At 37.6% G+C, this 21676-nt stretch overlaps 1 protein-coding gene across 4 annotated transcripts; it reads right to left on the reverse strand.

Moving 5' to 3' along the window:
- Nucleotides 1-1975: 1975 nt before the first annotated feature.
- Nucleotides 1976-21522, reverse strand: ABHD18 (abhydrolase domain containing 18). Of its 4 annotated transcripts, XM_053941222.1 has the most exons (15): nucleotides 21408-21522; nucleotides 19313-19450; nucleotides 18398-18506; nucleotides 15738-15822; nucleotides 15131-15231; nucleotides 13442-13520; nucleotides 13265-13351; nucleotides 12748-12773; nucleotides 10762-10900; nucleotides 8942-9031; nucleotides 8557-8658; nucleotides 7561-7677; nucleotides 7299-7338; nucleotides 5142-5304; nucleotides 1976-4504 (listed from the first exon to the last, which is right to left on the reverse strand). In XM_053941222.1, exons 3-15 carry the CDS (start codon nucleotides 18487-18489, stop codon nucleotides 4453-4455), a joined length of 1173 nt encoding a protein of 390 aa, XP_053797197.1. In that variant the 5' UTR covers nucleotides 18490-18506; nucleotides 19313-19450; nucleotides 21408-21522; the 3' UTR covers nucleotides 1976-4452. The 4 variants fall into 4 exon arrangements, with proteins under 4 accessions (XP_053797197.1, XP_053797195.1, XP_053797198.1 ...); XM_053941220.1 differs by having other exon boundaries at nucleotides 7299-7677; XM_053941223.1 differs by lacking the exons at nucleotides 10762-10900; nucleotides 12748-12773; nucleotides 13265-13351 and having other exon boundaries at nucleotides 7299-7677.
- Between the last annotated feature and the right edge of the window lie 154 nt (nucleotides 21523-21676).

The raw sequence follows: 21676 nt of genomic DNA on the forward strand, positions 1-21676 counted from the left end.
ACCCACACTCCTGCCACTACGGTCACAGGATGAGGAAAGCCACCACAGCACGACATTAATCATTCCTTTCCCTCTTTGCCAGCTCCTAATGCTCCCACAATTCTCCTTGATTCTACCTTAAGAAACCTGCTCCTCCTCCCATTTCTTCATCTCTCAGGCGTGTTCTACTCCCTTTCTTACACTATGTCTTCCAAAAAATAACACCAACACTTCTATAGTGAACCAAGCAAATTCCCAAACAGGCTTCTATAAAGCTAGTCAAATATTTTTGAGGTAGTGTCACAAATAAACAAATTTCCTGGGTTTTTCAGCACTAAAATATATTCTGTTTGGAGTAACACTGTTTTCTGCTCTAATGAGATCGTGTGGAGTTTTACCCCTTCATCAGGAAAAAAGAAAAAAAGAAAAAAAAAAAAAACAACCAAACCAAACCAAAAAAAAAAAAAAAAAAAACCCCACACAAAAGGAAAAAAAAAAAACCAAACCAAACCAAAACAAAAAAAACCACCACTAGTCAACCAATTCCCACCACAGCTGATCCTTCAGGCACTGAAACATTCTTAGGATTATTCTGGAACCAGCAGTAGCAGATCAGTCCCAGGCCAGCTGGGACTTCAGGAATTCTACAGCTCAGGAACCTAAACAGAGCAGGAAAAAAAGCAGGAAACTAAATAAAGGCTAATTACGTGGGGGTAAAAAAACACTAAAGTTGATCAGTTACGTGGTACTTTAGAAGTTTTTGACCATACTTGCTTTGCTAACTCCGTAGGATGGAGCTTCCTGCAGACTTTGTTGGATGGACTGGGACTGAAGAGGATATAAAAAGCTGTTACAGTTGCTAGAGCTCATCCTTCACATTTTGTCCACTTGTATCATCCTCCTTGTTACTTTCTAGCAGTGCAAGTCAGACTTCTCTGGCTAAACTCTCTTTCCTTTCATGGTACTTAAAATGCTCCTGCTTGGAAAAGGGGCTGATTTACACCAAATGAAACCAGGAGAATAACAATTCTTATTGATGTTTTAATGCTCATGTTTTATCTTGTGTGGAAGCATCCAAGCCTACCAAGGAACACTGCAGATTCTAGGATTGCATGGAATAGCAGCATTTTACTTGTATAGGGTAAAAATTCAGGAGGAATGACAGGGTTACAGACCACCCCAAAACTCCTTTCCATACCGTGTTACTTATCATTACTGCCAAGCTGGCAGAGAACCTGACAGTCTGAGATAAAGAAACTTCCCTGCCCAACCAACAGCAATTCAGATCAACATTTAAAAAAACCCAAAAAACAAAACAAAACAAAAACAAAAAAAAAAACCCAAGACAGAAACAATTAAGATTAAAAAAAAAATACCTGCCTCAAAGTGTTAGCAGCTATCAAGCAGAAATAATATTCAGAGGATCCAAGGATTTTCACTTTTGTACTGTTTAGAAAGTATCTCAATTACAGGCATTTGACATTCCAGTAAGAAGTAAGAAAGAGCAGCAAGACTCTATTCCTTCTTATAGTGCTTCCTTTCTGCAGACTTTCTGGGGTAATAAAACTCAAGTGATTTATCCCTGCTAAAAAAAAAAAAAAAAAAAAAAAAAAAAAAAAAAAATCCTGAGTGGCTCCTTTTGAGTTGTTGGGGGGGGGTTTATTTGCCTTGGGCAAAAAAAAAAAAAAAAAAAAAACAAAAAACGCTCCATCTGACAATTATTAGATGTGTCCTGCACTGGCAAGTGTAAAACTGAATCACAATGATATCTTAATTAGCTGATACAAGCTTATTTTCTTTACTAGGTTTCTAGGCATGTAGAAAAACTTCAAAGCAGCAACAGTGTTTGTTGTGAGAAGCTTTTATCATGTCCTGTAGATTACCTGCTCTCCTCATGCTACAACTCTAGTAGGAACAGAAAGGATTACAGGATGACAGTGGGATGCATTTTGAACACCTTTTAACAAGAGAGAACAAAAACCACCTCACACCTAAATGTTTTTAGGACTTTTATTGAAAAAATTTAAAACCAAAAAATTACCAAGGCCAGTTTTACAATAAATTTAAGACATACAGAAAGGCTTACCTGCTACACAGAAGAAACCTTATTACAGTATTTCTTTCATGCAACTCCTGGATTAAAACCACATTCTCATTTAACATCAAAATGGATTATTTATACTTTCTTAGGATTTAACCTTAAAATATTATTTAAAAAGTCGATTTTCCAAGGATTAAAAACATGTACACAGCAAGATTCCCCCCTTCCCAGACAAGCTCCCTATGTCTGATAACTGGCAGAAATAGACCACTGAGATCATTTTTCCTTTTTTTTTTTTTTTGTTATGCTAACCTGAGAAATTTCTTAAATAATGCTTACTGGACTTTCATATTTGGCAACACAACTTCAGTTACAGAGTAAAGTGTGGTTCCTTATTCTTGCCAGAAACCAGGCTTTCACTGCTTGTCCCAAAAGACACTCTCAGAACCAGGAGTAGCATTTGTCCCAAAAGACACTCTCTCAGCAGGAGTGGTACTAGCCCAAACCTCCTTCTGTGCCGTTTTGGTAAGTTAAACCTTGTTAGTAATACTATCAGGACACTAACCTCAGGATGCAGAGTTCCCATCAGTTGTGTAATTCCCAGTATTGTGCGCTTTGAAAATATTTACTTTGGCATGTTATACTTTGTAGCAGAGTTGATTTTTTTTGTGCTTACTCCTGGCCTTTACAAAATCTGTCTTTTCTCTCTTGCATTTATTCAAGCCCTTTCCCTTGCCACCAGTTATCTCCCTTTCTCATAGCTGCAACAGAAGCAGGACACAAAGCACACAATTACATTTAAAATGTGAGAGCTACAAAAGCTTCTGAACAGCAGACAGTGCTCTGGTAAAGCACTCTTAGTTAATGAATATGCTTGTAAACCCTGTGAATCTTTTAGTACACTAGTCAAGACTTCAATTTTCAATTTGTAAGCTTACTAATATTTAATTTCAAACCCTCCGAACATTTGTTGTTTAAATGTGCTAGTCACTTCACACTTGCTCCCCATATATAAAACCAACACTCTCCAAAGAAATGATGAAAAACCACTTGAAAGAAGCAATTTAACTTTCAACAGACTAGAACCTCTTCTCCATTTTCAGTAAATTTGCATGTTATGTAATTTGGGTTATTCAAAATTGTTGCTCTTCAGTTTTATCTGAACACACCGGATTTTCAAATGAACAATGATTTCTTCACAGTTACTAGTCCTGTCTACCTAACTAAAATCCAAGAGAATATATAAAAAAAAAAGTGGAGAGATACCCACACAGTTGGTACATGACAACCTTTTATTCTGCTGTAATTTGTTGGCATTTTTGATCCCAAAAGAGGAAACAATAGACTTTGGATTTTCTTAAATGTGTTCAAAATCCAAGTTTCTTTATTTTCCAACCAATTAAAAAAGACAAGTGTTGAAAAATAAGGAGCAAACCTGTTTCAATAACCTTTAGTCTCATGTATCTTTTAAATTATGCAGTGCAAGTATATTTTGCAAATCAGCGCTGAGTGCACTTTAGAAAGGACATCTGTTGAAGTATTTCCAACAGGTCTTTATAGCACCATATAATCTGCTGTCAATTTAACAGCTTAGAATCAGCCAGTGCTTAGAAAGTAAAATGATATTTCTATTTCATCTATCGATCCAAAAAAAGAAAATAAATCTGGAAACTTATGTTATCCAACTGAATTAATGTAAACAATTAATTACCAGACACTTGATTTTCACTTATTCCAGCTTTCTAAACCTGGTTGATGAATCGCTACATGATCCTTTTGTAATGGCATGGTTTAATTCAGTGGCAGGAAAATTTCACAGACGTATTGAATGAAAACATCTCTCTCTCATTTCCCTTGCATTGTCGAAGTCTCTCTTTCCAAGATGTGGTGCTGAGCCTTCTGCTAAGGCTCATTTTCAATTCATAATTGAAGAGAGAAGCAGTGACAAACACAAGAGGCTGAGTGCTGGCAAAGCCACGGTACAACACAATAGGAACAGCAAGGCCATGAGGAAGCAAGAGGTAACCGAGGTATCTGGAACAAGCCAAAACTACACCAAACACAAGAGAGCAGCTTAGCTCCATAGCACATTTTACATTCTTCCAATACTTGATTGGTCTGTTTTCTACTGACATGCGATTCAGAATTTATTCAGAACTGAAGGAACATACCATCTGATTAGACATGAAGTACATGAACCATTCATGCACTGACAAAAGCTGCTGTTGTTTTTTCACAGGTAACGCTGAAGCAGCTGTGTCAGAATGGCACTGGGTTGAAATGAAAGCAATGCTGGTACTTTACCACTTCTGGTAATTGTTACCTACAGCAGTCAGTGACCATCTGCTTAACACTACAAGATGCTTATTTTCCAAACATGAGTTCCAGTAAGCTGAATTACAAATGAGATCAGTCTGAATGCATTAGAAAGATCACATGGTGTATTTCTGGAGGAAGCGGTCAAACGCATCATAAATTGCTTGTCTGAAACAAGGAAAAGAGAAGAGAATTTGTATTACTTGGGAAACGGCATATAGAAGTGGCATTTTTCCATATATTTACAAATATATCTACAAAGCTATCATCACAATTTCAAAACAGTGTTCAATAAAAATGTGCTATCAGGTGGTATTTTCTCCTTCCTTTATTTCTGGGATCCCTCACTTCAATCTAGTAATATATTGGTGTTTCAGGAATGAAAAGTTTTCCAACTTTAATGCAAGTGGAAATGTAGACAGATTAGGAGATTTCTACTCAAACACGTCAGAGACATGCATAGCTTGAAATTTTTGAGCAACTATCACAAAAGTAAGGCTGAGTTTTAAATAGCAATAAACTACTGGTTAGCATACATTGACCCGATATAGTGCTATTCTTTTTTGTTGTTGCTTAAACTTCCTGAATGATATGTATATTCTTCCTAATTCCTTGCATTTTTAAATTATCAGCACAAGTATTTAACTTTTTGAAAACTGCAGAACTGCATTCATAAAACTGATTTACATAACTGTCTTTAGAAAATCAACACCTGATATTACTAAGGCACGAATTCATACAAGTACTACTTATTTAATTTTCATTAAATCTAAAATTTAATTTTAAACCTTTCTGTTCACCTTACCTGAAGAGTCCTTGTTTAAAGAGGTAGGCACTGACATGACCTCCATCCAGATACCTGATTTCACACCCTGGCCAGATCTCCTGGAGGCTGCGCACGCCGGTGCGAGGAATGTACGCATCCTCCTTGGCTTGTACTACTATGATTAAACTTGGGTCAACTGGAACTAGAGGAAAACAAAGCACAACTGAATTCATCTGTGGTAAAAAACAGAAACACGACAGCTGAGATTTCTGTTGTCAAAATGCTATTTTCACAAAAAAATAAATTATTCAAAACTTTAATAAAATCACATGTTCTAAAGTCTCCAGCAAAATTTATCTGATTTTTGATGTTACAGGGGTGAGGCCATCAGTGGAAAAACAAACTAGCCCTTACTCTTCCCACCCCTAGAGCAGAAAATCCTCAAAGACTTGTGAAGTTGACAGGAGAATTCTATTTCCTCTTATCAACAAAACTCTATAGCATTCATGTCAGTTCCTTGAGATCCCATTTTATTGGCAAAAAGAACTATTAAATTCAACAGAAGTTTCATATATTTTTTCCCCTCAGGGAGGAAAAAAGACAGCTGTTCATACAAGAGGTCAGAAAGTACAGCCTATGTTCATTTTCTTTTCTGTTTCCTACATGGTTTATTTGCAACATAAAAATGCCAACATATTGTTATACATATTTATTACTCATAAGCAGAACTGCACCAATCAGATTACTAGCAGGAATAACACCAGTATGATGTTGGGAAAAATAACACCAAAATTATGTTGAACAGAGAACACTTCTCCCTTCAAAAAGAAATTGTGATATGATAAAGGGTGACCAGCCAAGATGTCTGGCAGTGGGGTGTCACAACTAATTTAAATCTTTCCTTCTTTCATACTAAATCACATATAAAGAATATGCAATGCTAAGATAAATTCAAGTCTTCCATTCAATTTTCCATGAAATCTGAGCATTAGGCAAATTTTCTGAAGCTCTTGTCTGGCCTCACTCCAAGGATACCCTGGCAGGGGATGCAAAGTCTCCCAGAGAATGACACAATGGACTCCATCTCTCTGACAAGTGCATCAGGGTCACAGATCCTCTTAAGTTCCAAGAAAGGTCAGTGCTTAGCTAAGCTATACCTGGGTAAGTCTAAATAAACAAGAAAGTCTGCACATAGAATAAAACTACAAGGCTTTTTCTGTCTACTGAAGTAACTTTAAAAGCTTTAAGGAAAGCACTTCACTGGTATACATCACAAAACATCTCTGGCTAGCAGTGAATCTACACTAGTGTAGGTTCCTTATATTGCGTGTTTCCTTTTATTTATTTTTAACATTTATTTAAATCTAAATGCTTGTTCCAATGGAGTACAGAATGCCAGGATTAAGAAATGAGGGGGCACAGGAGCTCAGTACCAAGAAAGCTTTGACACTATAAGACAGCTCTGTCTGAAGTCAAAGCACGTTGTAGGAGATGCCTTCAGCAGGTTCATGCACAGCCAAACCACGAACTGCCACAAAAGGAATTCTGAGCCCCCACTCCAGCAGAACCTTTTAAGGCGGCTCTAGGAAGCCATCACTTGTTTGCATTGCTGGAAAGGGTTTGTCCTGAACGACAAGGAATGCTGGACTACAGCTCCCCCTACATGCTATGCCTGTCCTGGGAAACGGTATTCACCAGCCTGCACCAGCCCAGAAGGACCCCCAGAGTGTTTTTACTGGCAATATCATTCAAGCCTGGGGCTCAGCTATGCAGGCTACTTTCTATCTGAACTCAGTATGAGATTTCTGCTTGAGAAACCTTATTAGCAGATTAATTAAGATTAATTACACCTAGGTATTACTCACATCACACAGGTGTTTTCTTCCTTTAGATAATACAAATTTGCACTAACTCATATCTGAAAAAAGCCACTGCAAGGAAGAGGAGAAAAATGCGCAAAGATACCGAGAGGAAAATTTTTAATTAACTTTCTCATTAGTTGGTCATCAGGAAGAAACAGAAAAACAATTAGGAAATGGAGTAGTAAATAGACACTACAGAATAATGCTCACAGTATTTCCATATTTCAGCAAAGGTGCCAGCAGGTTTACACTTGGAGAATGAAGAAAATACTTTCCCCCCCACTGTATTTTATTCAACTTTCCAACGTGCACATTGAAACAAAGAGGTACATACCTGGGAAGTTAGCTACATGGGTACATTCATCCATAACTCCCTTCATGAACATTAAGGATTCTCTTTGCAAAGTATCACTCCTTTTTCTTGTATTTATCCTGTGTCCTTGTGGGCTGCTTAAGTTTTTATTGCTAGTGCTACTGGTGGAAAAGGTTTGATTTATGCACTGCATTTTAGGAGCATCTTGCATTAAGAGTCTTTCTGAAGAGGCACTTAGAGCACTTCTATTTGTGGCAAAGCTGTGAACTGATTCCTTAGATACAGTGTCATTCAAGGACTCAAAGCTGAATATTCGGGAAGCCATGTCCATGTCCGCCAGACTGTCCACACTGTCAGGGAAGTTCTTCACAAAGTCTTGTCCCATCTTGAAAGAATCCGTCTAAACAAAGACAACAATTAAGGGTTTCTCACTTCAACCAGTTGGTTAATTTTATTTTTAAGATGAACTTGTAATTTAAAAAAAGTTTAAAAAATTAAAAAAAGACACTACCAGCACTTATCACTCCTATTTTCAGCCTGTAGGTCATTCAATTAAATCCTGATCATAATAATTCATTCTACATTTATGTCAGTTTAAAAAAATGCAGGAGGTATACTTACATATACAGAAGCTTGTGATATAAACAATTGTTTTTCTTTCTATATTAACTCTGAATTTGTAATTACAGTCATTTAAGCTTAAATGAACTAATAATAAAAATAATAGAAAAATTAACATATGCAACCAGGTCTAATGTTATGGTTAAGACTGAAGAATTGACAGTCTCTAAATATTAGGGAGACACAAGCTGAACATCTTAAAAAATCTTTATTCTTTTCATTTTGTCTTCTCCATCAGTGTAGCTGGAGTGTAATGGCAAGTGCCCAAGTAACAACTATCTGCACCCCAGCTCCTCTTCTCCTGCTGTGAGGTATTAGAAAAAGAACTATGACAAAAGAATCTTAGGGGGGAAAAAAAAGGCACTTATCAGAATTTTGATAGAATACATTTTATGTTGTAGATTACACTAAGTATGATCAAAGGAAAAACTTGTAGCAAGGGCTACACTTTAAACTCGTTATACAACCTAAATATTAGTTTTGTTTGTCAGGTTTTTCCTTCAAAGACTAAATTTATCAAAGCATAAAGAAATAACATGCCAGTATGTTCTAGCTAACAATTGTCTACTTTGAGAGGAAGTAAAAAGAAAGAAGTTGCATTATTTGCTAGACTTGCACATGTAAATATTAGCAGCTGGATAAAATAAACCATACTTACTCCACAATATTCAAGCATTTGAATGATTTCTTCTTCATACACAGTTTGTGTAAAATACTGTTTCTCCAGCTCTCTCCAGTTCACTGCCTTACTCAGCACACCCTGAGATGATACACAAAAGCATTCAGTACACAAGTAAAACCCAGAGGTCATTCTTAAATAATGATACATGCAGGAAATTGACCTGTTCCTGTCCTGATTTTTTTAAGTGGAATTTTGTTCCCAGACAGCCCTCAGAATTATTGCAATCAAGGCACAAGCACATATTTTAACACAGGACACGGAATCCCACTTCCCTTGTGGCCAGCCCAAATATTTTAATGAAAATTTCTGATCATAATCTAACATATTAACAAAAGACGGTATTTTATAATTTGTTAATTACCGTAGTGAAGACTGCAGAGGCTGTTGACCAGGAAAGACATGGAATCAATGGCAATGGTTTAGGCCAGTTTGTCACTGCCAGTGAAGCCATCTAAAATCAAAGGCACAATTATTACACATTTTAATACTGAATTCACAATATGGTAAAAAGAACTCACTCATCTTCAATTTCTTTGTTTATATGGTATTTATGAAACACATGGTGCCATAAAGTTAAGGACTGTGGCAGATGGATATACTTTCACCTATTTAGAAGTTACTATCTAGTCTCCAGTGATATTTTAAAATATAAACGTTGCTCTGGAAAAGACTCATTTCAAGGCTCAATGTGATTTGGTTATAAGAATTCCCAATGGAATATTTACTAAATATTCCATTTATTACAATTAAAATTCAATGAATTATATTTGTAATCCATTAATTATTATAATTATAAAAACTAATACAGGCTATTAGTTGTTCAAAACCATAAAAAACTTCTATAAAGCTTTCCACCAAGCTCCTGCAAGTTTATTTCAAGGCAAAACAAAGGCAATCTATGAGAAGGACTATTTAAAATTCTATACCTTCAAAATTTGTATACAGCAAACAAAATTTGAAGGAGAAGTAATTCAACATGTTAAGCATACTCTTTTTCTGTCCTTTAAGTTTGAATTATTACTTTTGCATTAGTTCTCAGAACATATTGTTATGACTATTCTGTTTATCCCAGAAAAAGCCAGAGCAAGTAAGTTCAATGTACAGAAGTTCCCCATATGATATGTTCTTGACAAATTTTATTTTATTAATATGAAACACCTCGTGTCTGTTTTAGATGTTCCAATAAGTGGATTTATGCAACTGAACTATAATTCTATTCTATTATTATTAATAAAAAGTTACAAGAACACCACACATCTATTTTCTGATTCTCTCCAGCAGTAGAAGTCTCTTCCCTTTAGTAGAACTGAATCAATGCTCACAACCTTCCATTGTAAAACACACTCTACAGAGGATCAACATCAAATATCACTTATTTCACAGATGTTTCTGATTCAGCAGGGTGCTGTTGATGTAAACCAAAGGTGCTCTGTACATTTATGACATTTACAGTTATAAAACTGCTTTAGGGGAATATTTTCCTTTTGGGAAAAACCAACCATTATTTACTGAGCTCCTAACAAAAAAAGAAAGGTATGCTGTTTATATAAGCTTTGCACTTGTGTCTCACGGAGCTGTGATAATCCGCACAGACACAAGCAGTAACATTTTAACTGTGTATTAGTCTTTCAAGCACCTTAGTGATACACTGCTGGTTTAGTTTGAGCATGCACAGTGTCACACAGAAAGTGTTATCCACCTCACCACAGAAATCTCTGATCAGTACCAATGATCACTGACACCAAAAGTCACCTCAATTACAACATGCCTACAAAGAGGGAGTATTTCACACATTGCATTAAAACACAAAGGTTTAAGCAAGAAGAAAGGAGGAATAGAGGGAGAATTAGCAATCGATCAGTGCAGACTTTCTTTCAGCAAACATTTCTGCCCCCACCCTTGTGGAAAAAAAAAACAATTATGTGAGAAGTTTATATTCTTATTAAGCCTGCTGGGAGATGGCTGACAAAGGGCTCTATGATTTGTCAGTACATATTAAGGATTATACTAATTCAGCACCACAGAACAGGAGAATTGCCAACAATTTGTTTCTCATGACTCTAAGTGTTTATTTTAAAGCACTTCTGAGATCAACACTGTAAAACAAATTATTTCTGTATGCTACATGATCAAATGAGAAGTTAAAACAAAAATTACTGAACAGGAGATATAAAAGCTTACATGTCCTCCCATGGATATTCCAGTCATCCCTAGCGGTCCATAGCCTTCTCTCTCTAGCCAGTGCAAAAGAGCTGCCGATTCTAGAATTAGAGCTCCTCCCATCACAAACAGGTCCGAGACATTTTTTAAACATGACCGTCTTTTCTCCCCAGAAAAGGAAAATAGAGGGTTTATTTTCTAAGATTAGACTCTGACAGTTCTTATCATTCTACACATACTTTTATACACAGCTTCAGCACAATTCCAGAGAACTTTGGAGCTGAACTCCTGTTGATTCAACAGGAGGAAAAAGCAAGCCCAGATTTTCTGGCACTAGTAATTTTTTGTCCAAATGAGGACTAGAAATAGACACTTGCCTATGCTTTTAATGTAGTCTCACTGACACCTTGGTCACCTGGGACACCTTTGGAAACAATTACCAACATTAGCATCTCATTAGTAGCAATATTCTGTCCTGTAACCTTGTAACAGATATTTTAGAAATAGAATCAAAGCAATACAGTCCTAGGCATACACTATCTCGTTTGCATAAACAAGTTTGGGTTTTTTTTTCTTATTTATCTGTTTTACATCACTGAAAAATTGCACACAACATTTGAAGAGCAATCAGTATGTCAGCTTTGGAAGCACTCCTCAGTGTCACTGTAAGATGAAACTGAAAAGTGGGAAGTTCATCACAGTTGAGAAATTCAGGCAGTGTACTGCAAAGCACTAAAACACAGAAGACACAAAACAAGTAGAAATCTATTTGGCTGAGCTATCAGAGGGACTCTAAAAATAATAGACCTCTAACTTGGGGAAGGGGGCTGACTATTTCCAGTACTACAGCCAAGTTACAAAGGGCTCCTGGCCTCTCCTGCCAGCATGCCAGCGTCACATTTGCGACACTCTGAAGCACAAGGACAAAGCTCACTGTGAAGTCACACAGAAATGAACATAGCTGCTACACAGCAGCATTAACAGCCTAATGCAATTCTTTCCTACAGCTTAGTGAGATTCCTTAGCCCTCTGCAGCTGCTGTATTCATTGAACACTGTTACCTGCTACACTGGTGCTGTGTAACCCTGCATTGGAAAGCGACAATCACCTATTGGGGCATTAGACTGAGCACCACCCCCCTTGAAACACTGATACACTGGACAACTGAGAACACAGTTATTTAATTTATTCTCCTGCTTCAGATTCCCCATAACTGGAAATTAACCTACCAATGGATGCATTCCAGCACATGCTTTCTCCTGTCATTTTCCTACAATCTTACAAAAAACACCTTCTCTGTGTCTTCTAGTCATGTTAAATGTCTGAGTTAGGATTAAAAAGGATTAAAACACCAACTCATATTTGGACTTTCAGAAATATTGGGAGACAAAGCTTTGCCTCAGACACATATCCTATTGAATTCTGATAAAAGGTCTGTGGTTTGGAAAATGTAAAAAACCAAGACTGCCTAATTAGGCTTCCAAATTCCAATTTAAGAAGAAACAAATCCTGTAAAATACTGTATATTGCATAGAGTCCTGACTAAAAACCAATCAACACCAGATTTATTCATATGCCTGTAAATCGCTAAAAGATCTTGGAAAAGCAAAATCCTAGAAATTATAATTTATTATATAAATTACAATGGAAATATGCTATCTGAGCAAAGATTATTCAGAGCTGACTGAAATATAACAGCAGCACTTGTACTGCAGTTGTGAGTCAGGAAATAAAATGGCCCTGGCTTGTACTCACACAAGATGTTTGCATCTCACTCATACTGCAAGTTCATCTTGTGCAAACTTTCCTGATCCCTGAGATCTCCTAACACAACACCCAAAGCAGTTTAGCAAACAGCAAACAATTTCACATTGGCAGGTTACAAGTGGTTTTTGAAATGTTTTTTTCCTTAATAAGCTATCAAAGTCTAAGCAACTTTTGGCTCAAAAGAGAAGAAAAGTGGTATTTTAAAAACATGGTATCCATAAATGTAACAGAAATACTTACAATTGATCCTTAGGTTTTCTACAGCCATGTAAAAGACTCCAGTTAAAGAAAGTAAGAAAGGCTTTACCAAAATTGGTAATTAAAAAAAAAAAAAAGTAGATAAAATAAATAATATGCATAAATAGCAAGAATTAATTGAAATTTGGAATTTAAACTCCCACTGTTTAACTGTCACTACGTTAAATTCAATCTATTTCAATGATGCAGTTTGCAACATTTTACTGTCAGATATATGGGTAGGAAAAAAGTGTAACTTAATGAAACAGAATAATACTGTTATATAAGATGACAGAACAAAACTTTACTGTTTTTTAAAAAAACACACCCAAATCTGAAGTGGTAACAGCAAGTTTCTCAGAAGTTAACCTGAGGTACCACAGAATTGTGCTTCACATAATGGCCATACTTTCTTTGCTTCTAACCACTGGGTAAAAAGTCGGTATTTTACGAGTGTGGTAACTCTTCTACCTTCCAGAGAGGACATTAGGAATAACTACTATGTTTTCCACAAAAGGATATAGTAAGGATTTTCTAGCAACAGGGAAGCCATACAGGCTTCTTTAATCATTGGCCGTGCCATTAATGTGCGTCTCCTCCAGAAGTGCTAAAGACAAGATTTACAAACAATATAGATAAGGCAAAATTTATGATTGAATTTCTCAGTAGCAATCAATTTTACATTTTACGCACTCACATGGTCTCCAGTGCCTGCTAAATGAATGCACACAGGTCTGTGCTTGCCATTCCATCTTCTGGGTATGATGAACTGAAATCTGTAAGAAAAAACATCTATTTTAGCAGAGTAAGAATATCTATTAACAAGCTGCATCAAGAGAAATTAATTAAAAAGCAAAACCAAAACAACATAAGTATTTGTAACCCATGCAGGCAAACTGCCAGCAATTCAGCAACATCATTTTTCATGAACACATTCAGCAAACAAAGGAATCTGAAAGTAGGACAGAAGAAAGGCCAAACAAGAAAAAGAGCCAAGATGAAAGATCATGTTCCTAAAAAAGACTACTACCTCATCATCACAATTTAAACTTTGCAGAGTGGAGAAATGCAACTTCAGATAAAGAGCAGCCTAAACAACATGTCCAGCTCTCCTAGGCATCATTGCTATTTTTCTCCTGATGGCACAACAGCTGAAATTGAAGATTAAGATGAGTAATAAATAAAAAAAAAAAAATATAAAAACCCCAGCACACAAACCATGAAATTATTCTATACACTCAACATCAATCAATTAATGTCTTCTGCTGCTACAGTTTAAACTACTGAAAAAAAATCCCTTCTGAGCCACCACTATTTTCCCCACAAGATGGAGCACTGTTACCTACAAGAGTGTTACACCTCAGGAAATACATTCATACCATCTTGAGGGAAATTTGTACAGCTTTTCAACCTGTCACAATACTGGCCAAAGTAACAATTATCATAACTTGCCGACAAAGCACAAGAGAACAGAGATAAGGAAACAATGAGCATATTGCATTGTCCAGTATGGCATGAATTAGTCTGATAATGTTAACAGTTTTTTTCTGTAACCAGTAAAGGTGGAACAGAACTGATTTATTGAATTAAACTTTTTCTCACATTCCATAACATTACATGCTTAAGCACAAATATAAAACCACCAACCAGTATTACTGACAAAATTTACAATGTCAGTATCAACTCAATGTTTATGTTTAAACTCAACTTTTATGTTTATGTTATTAAACAAACAAAGTCTGGGGGGGGAAAAAAAATCATCATAACAGTTCAGCTCCAAACTAAAAGCAAACAGAAGTTATGCTCCATTTGCAAACCCACTCCTCATCTGCAAAGAAGTGTTAGTGTGAAACCAGCACTGTTAGGGAGCCTTCCGTTTCCTTTAAGAATGCTTTTTTTTTAATCTTTGCTTGTTTGCCAAGTAAGAAAGGAACCAGATTCTCTGGCTACAATAAAATAAGCTTGCTACTTTATCACACATACAAAATTTTTGTATTCAATGGAAATGGAAAGCTGGAATGGCTTCTTCAAATACAACATAATATGCTTTGATATGAACAGCTTCTCCTGCTACATATAGAGCAATAACTACTGTTCTTCATTTCCAGCATCCCTCTCATTTGCAAAAAAACAAACCAATAATTCAAAAAACTCAGGGTATTCCACAGCTTTGTGCAATATGATTTCTACACTAAAAAAAACACAAGCAAACAAACCACCAAACCAAAAAAGTAATACTTTGCTTAGTTTGATAGATTGAACGATCATGTGAATAAGATTTCACAGATTGTTTGCATTACAATCAATTAGTTGCACAATAAAACTACTTACAGACCATTATTTCTCTGCAGCACTAATTTCAGAAATACCTCTTGGTTTCTCTTACCTTGCTACAAGAGATTCGACTGGCAGGATACCTGGGACACAATGAGCCAAGGGGGAAATGAAGTGCCCCTCAAGGATTTTACAGTCTGATTGTGCCTCAACCTGCAGAAAGAATGGGACAACAGAAATAAATATTATGTCAGTCTTTAACTTACTCTGAAAGCAAACCTCTTAAAGTAGAATTTGTTATAGCATAAAAAACTTGCTTAAAAAACCCCAAAGCTGAGGCCTACTCCTAAAAATAGGGATACGTGTTATAAACAGGGTCAGACCACTTTTTTCAGCTTTGCTTTTGTTAAATAATCTTTTACAGGAATCAAACAAAGGTATAATGCTGTCCCATTTTAAATACATTTGATAACACAAACTAAGTTTTGAACACTTTTTGAGTTTTAACATTTGATATCTCACTGTTCAACTACTGTACTACTGGGAAAAAAAGAAAAAAGCCGTATCTGTACAGGCACTGCTTTAGTCTCTATTTCCTTTCATTCTCTTCTAGTAGCCTATAAAACTAGTCTAGTGTTAAGTACCAAGTTATTTCACTTTTATATACCCTTAGGAAAAAAAAATGTAGTTAAATCACATAATCGCTTGCTTTTAAGTACCTTGTCAATGAACACTGGGTAATCTTTTGAAACCAGCTTCTGGCATTTTTCCCTGTTTCCAATAATCTTTCTGAATTCAAATATTCTGTTGAAAGGAAACAAGTAGAGAAGATTCAACTTTTAATCTAAAAAAAAGAAGAGACATATTTATGTAACATTTCAGGAGCTAAAGCAAGCCACAAACAAATAGAAGTTATGAAGCCAGCATTGCATTTACAGATTAATCAGGCCACCATAGGGTAGGTAGCTACCATAGGATGCTTTTAAATTAAAAAAAAAAGTCTCAGGTACCTTGCTGGAAAACAGAAAACTAAGGGACAAATTTGGTTGCTTTCTTCTGCTACTTAAATGGGCTGCAGAGCCACACAGAGTAAATGAAACAAAAACTCTTCTCAGAGGCATACAGTTGAGAGAACAAGATAACTGAAGGACATGAACACTGAAGAGGCAATGGTCTTGTGCTGCAGTGTAAGAAATCCCTCCTGGAGCAAAGTGAAAGATTACTTTCATAATAAGGCACATGAAAAAATAGCCCAGGGAAAATATATATGATCTTTCTCCTCAAGGGATGAAGTGCCTGTCAGATGAATGAAGTGCCAAGTGACTTGAAGAAACAAAGAAGTCAGCTTTGTTTTGAACAGGGATCTTGACTTGATGCCCTCACATTGGCTGAACCTTAACCTCACAACCTTAAATATAACTTGCTCATTCCTATGCTCATAAATACACACTTTACCTGACAAGCTAGAACCGTTTTGAGTGAAAAGTACAGAGGAATGACCTGTTCACCTCCCCAACACCACAGAAAAACCAAAGAATGGATAGAAAATCCAGTTTATCAGCACACAGAAAATAGCTCTACTTTATAACCTTCGCTTTTCTTATAGAAAACAGCAAGTGCATTAAGTATTTCTAAGCAATGGGTAAAGATGTGAGATGTGAGTGTGGAGGGTAAGCTAAAGAGATGTTTTGTTTGACAATAAAACTACTAAAAATACTGCATTTATGTCTTTTTTTCTAGAGTTAGGTGCATACTGAAGGCTAAATCTTGCCTCTACTGAGGAATTTCAACCTTTGCTAATAAGTTGAGGACAAAGAGTTAGGATATTACCATTCATCACATCAAGGGTATACCCACAAAATTTCAGATTAGGCAGTGTGTCATTCAATCTTATCTAAGATTGACTAATGATCAGTCATCATCACACTGATGAGTTAACAAGTGAAAATAAAACCCCTCCTCCAACAAGGCAGAGTGAGAAGTCAGGAGGAGGTAGCATTCTTCCTTCTTCATCCAGGTCAAGCCAGGCTGCTGGGGAAGAGCTCATCTTCATCCCAATCAGGGGCAACACAGAACAAAACTTTCTTCCCCTCTGTAGACCAGCAAGCTTGTCTCCTGCTTCCCCCCCCCACCCACTTTTGATCTGCTGAGAGGGTCTTTCCCCTGAATGAAGAAGGAGGAACTGTAGCTGATATCAGTGTTACCACCAGCAAATTGCCATTTGGTGTGCTGTCATCACCCTCCAGAGCCCAGGCAAGCCTTGCACTGGGGAGCAGCAGCATCAGTCAGAGGCTCCCTATAGAGACACCACTTGGACTAAAGGGAGATGGAGATGGGGCACTGAAATGTCCCTGTGTCTCACCAAGAACCCAAAGGTCTTTAAAAGAGAGGGTTTTTATAACATTAAAGTATCCCATTTTAGATATACACATGGAATAGAATACAGAAATGCTGCAGTCAAAACAAACCCCATGGGTTTTGGTTATTCCAACCAATGCCAACATTCCCATTTTGCAGGAAAGTCTGCTACTTAAGAGAAATATCAACTGAAGACAGACACACAAAGCAATCCAAGTGCCATTTCCAGATCAGATCTTGCATGTGGACTGAAAAAAAAAAAAAAAGCTCCCATAAAACTCCACTGCTATCCAGTGCATAAAATTTTATTTCATTAGCTTTCAAATGTTTCTTTATTGATTTTCATATACATAAGAGTGAGCTTATTAAATGCAGGTTTATGATTTCCTATTGAAATACTGCACAATGCAGAATATCTATATATTGTCACTTCATTTTTATACTTAAGAAATACAAGTGCTCAACTTCAAGGTGTTTATCTCAATAGTAATTAACAAAAATAATCAAATGCTTAAAATTAAGAGGTACTTCAATTTTTTCTTATTTTCAAGACAACTAAAAAGAAAGAGTTTACAACTTTGGGCAGTGAGAGAAACTTCTGATTAAATCTTACACTTTTACAACTAATTAGGAAGTTACAGAAAGATAGCAAGAACCACTTTAACGTTGAACAGAAACAATTCTTCTGCAGAAATTCATCAAGTTGTTTTTAGAAAACACTTCCAGAGATGCTGTTTCAAGTATGTCATCAGATAAACATAAGTAAAAATATAGTTGTACCCATAGACATTCTCTCAAGAAGAGCCTCTCTAAACAGGAAAAAAATTGCAAATCCTTTTAAGGCTTCTTTTAAATCCAATTACTCCCTTGGTATAGAAACACATGATTTCTGAAACCAAACCAACTTAAACACTTTTGGTATTTTAAATACAGGATAGCAATTACTGCTGCTACTTCAAGGGCAGGGTTATTTTCTTGTAATGTAACATATAATTTATGCTGTTACTTTTTAACAAGTCACCTTTTCAGATCCTCTGGCTTTCCCCATCCTCTGATGAAAAGTTTAGTGAGGAGAAGCTTTCGGTACAAGACATCTAATTTACTTACACCCATTAGCAGCACACTGTCATCTACGGGAAAAAGCAGAGGTAAAAACAAGGCAGTTAAAGTCTACATGAGTGGCAAGTTCATTGATTGTGACACCAAGTGGTTTCTTATTCTGGTTTCTGCATTTAGGAAAAGCCATCTAATGTATTCAGGTCAACTCTTTTCATTTTGAACAAAATATAAAGGTAGTTGATACAACATGCAGAATCCAAAATGCTGATTAAACCCAGATATTCATTACACCACTGATGACAAGCCAGCTGAAGAGGCACATCAGGACTACATTAAAACTACATCTTAAAACTACATCTTCAACCAGTCCTAACTGTACTGCACTTGAACTGATTAAACAAAGAGTAGTACTGATCTCTGTCCTTTCAGTAGAGCTATGATGGCAAAACTCTTCAGCCAGTGTGGGCTGTCATAAACACATCTCAGAATGGGAGCTTGGAACAATGTTTGGGTTTAAACCACTAGAAGACTTCATCTCTTCATCTTCTTAGTGGAGAAAAGGAGAGAGAGAGAGGAAGAGGAGGGAGGGAAAGAAAGTAATTCCAGTTACTGCTGCAGGGAAAGATCATTTTTGTAATCTTGCATTCCTTGGTGTGGTAAACATATATCCTAATCCTTATTTTACCTGTTCCTTTCCAATTTTGATTTTTCTTATGGTTTTCAAACTGATGCTCCTCCCATTCCTTTCTGGGAAGAAATCACACCCTCAAAATCCTTGCCAGGATCATTTCTCTTTTAACAAATACAGCAGCTCAAACAGAGCTAAATCTAACGAGATTTTAGGCAAGCTGAGCATTATTCTCAAAGCAATACTTACTGAAGTGAACAGGGAGCCACTGCTGAGCTCTTCCAATGAGGAAGAAAAAAAAAACACTACTAAAAAGAAGAATTTAAATCTGGTTTCTTGGTCAGCAGGATACAGGTTACTCAGTTAAAATCCAGGATCTGTGTACACCTAAGAAAACAACAGATTTAATAATCAAACACTTGGTTAGTGAGTTCACTTCAGGCATTTTCTAGTATTTCCAGATCCCTCCATACTAAATGTACTCAGTAATCTCGTCACACTCCAAAACAGTGTAATTTAATTTATGGTGTCTTTGAAATTTTATTTTCATCCAAAAGCACATATTCTGCCACACTCTGATATGGTTATTTTTAATTTTTAAAATTTGTTTGACTATGACAAGTCAAAATTGAGGTCAGATTAACGAAAACATTCCTCTGCACTTCCAGAAAGCCAACATTTAAGAATCCATTTACAGGAATAAAAGGAGAATTCTCTTTCTAGAGAACACCTAGAATAAATTACTATCGTAAGAGAAATTATAGGCACTTGAATTTTAGAACAAGCATGCTAGAAAGCCTCAATGGCTGTATGGATAGTTCAATAATTACAGGGTAAAAAGAAATACGTGAAATGAGCAAAAAGTCATAGGGGGGACACTTTGTTTTAAAAACATGAAGATGTAGATTTTGCTTTGAGTCCGAAGTCTGGTCTGACAAGCTCTCTGCTGCACCAAGGGAGTGCCAAAACAACTTTCTAGGCAAGTACATTATATTTGAATGTAATATTGATTGAGGAAAAAGCATTGTCTCATCCTCTCTTCTGCTTCATTGATGGAATGGAGACTCTGAAGTAACTTGAGATATTTCAATTAATCAGAATCAAGATAAAAGCACTACTGGAAAGAGTAGAGGAAGCACTAAAACAAATTTTAAAAATATTCCTAGTATGTGAAGAATGCTGCATAGAACCTTTCAGAAATATCACTGAGATAAAAAATTTGGGAGGATGGCCCTACTGTATCTCTGTAACAAAAGGGCAGGACATGCTCCAGTCACTGCCCATCCATGCCTACAAGGCAAGACAATTACAAACACTTTTACTGCCAGGAAAGGCAAATCCAACTGCTGGAGGCTGAAGTTTTATAATTTCACATTAACAGGAGTATTTCAGCAGTGAGGATTTGAAATGAATGAGAGAATCAGGAAAGGCTGTTTCATTCTGAAACAGCTCACATACCACATCCTGATCCCACTGTGACACAGGTCAGCTGGAAGCAGCGACCTGATAACGATGCTGTGGAGCTGCGCGGCCGAAGAGACAGGATCTGTGTTATGCATCTTGAATGAATATATTGATAACACAGAAAGCTTTACATAACGTGATCTGTGAATGGAAACTGCAGCCGATATAAAAGCATGCCAAGAAGAAACATAGAAACAGACACATTAATTCATCTAAAACCCAACACAAGAAAGGTCAGCTATTGCTTTTTATCCGTGCAAACAGCTTCAGTTACAAGAATATCCTGGAAAGTACACGAGGACATGACTCAAGGCCCACAGTGTAGTTTCTATTCTATACATGGATGTGAAAATGCTCCCTCCCAGCAGCCAACCTGAAAAAAACACGGAGGCTGTTTGAGAAGGCGGAGTTGTCAACTTCGCTACCTTCCCTCTCTATTTTAAAAAACCTCTCTTACAATTAAAACTAGACCCTTTTCTTATAGAATAAATTACTGCTTAGAAATCAAAGAAATCACACAGAAGCCACGCCAAGGCAGACACAAGCCCCACAGCAACTCCACAACACGGGATGGACACGCAGGAGCCGGAGGATGAACAACGGGGCCTAAAGCAGGGTTGAGAGCAGCTCGCTGCAAGCCTGACCCGAGCACTCGAAGGGGGCAGGAGCGACCCCCGATCCCAAATCTCTGCCATCCCCCCCTCCAAGCCTGCCCGGGCGGGACCCGCGGGAAGGGGCGGCGGGAGGCAGGACGCGGCCACCGCGACCCCAGCTTCCCCCCGGGCTCGGGCAATGCCGTGAGGGGGAGCCGCTCTGGCACCGCCCCCGCCGCTCCCCCAGCCCGCTCCGGCCCGGCTCGCGAAGGTCACCCGCTGCTCACCCGAAGCGCCGCCGGTGCAGAGGCACCACATGGGAGGGCGGGAGCGGGAAGCGGGGGAAGAAGAAGAGGAGGAGGAGGAGGAGGAGGAGGAGGAGGAGGAGGGGAGGAGGGCGAAGGGCGGGACGGGACGGACGGGACGCGGCTCACGCGCGCGGGCTTGGCGAGCGCGCATGCGCGCGCGGGCACACGGGCGCGGGGGAGCGCGCGCGCGCGCGCGCGTTGGAGGCGGCCGGATCCGCCCCGCCCCGCCCCGCCGCGCGCGTGACCCG

The sequence above is a fragment of the Vidua chalybeata genome, chromosome 4 (genome assembly GCF_026979565.1).
Source record: "Vidua chalybeata isolate OUT-0048 chromosome 4, bVidCha1 merged haplotype, whole genome shotgun sequence".
NCBI classification, from domain to species: Eukaryota; Metazoa; Chordata; class Aves; order Passeriformes; family Viduidae; genus Vidua; species Vidua chalybeata.

What these genes read in the sequence shown, in the direction of transcription:
- ABHD18 (XM_053941220.1), bottom strand. Translation starts at nt 18,489, where the DNA reads ATGGGTGTAAGTAAATTAGATGTCTTGTACCGAAAGCTTCTCCTCACT. An exon ending in GTCGAATCTCTTGTAGCAAG is followed by an intron (nt 13,521 to 15,130) that starts GTAAGAGAAACC and finishes TTTTTCTTACAG; the next exon opens with ATTTCAGTTCATCATACCCA. An exon ending in TTTAAACAAGGACTCTTCAG is followed by an intron (nt 4,505 to 5,141) that starts GTAAGGTGAACA and finishes TCCTTGTTTCAG; the next exon opens with ACAAGCAATTTATGATGCGT.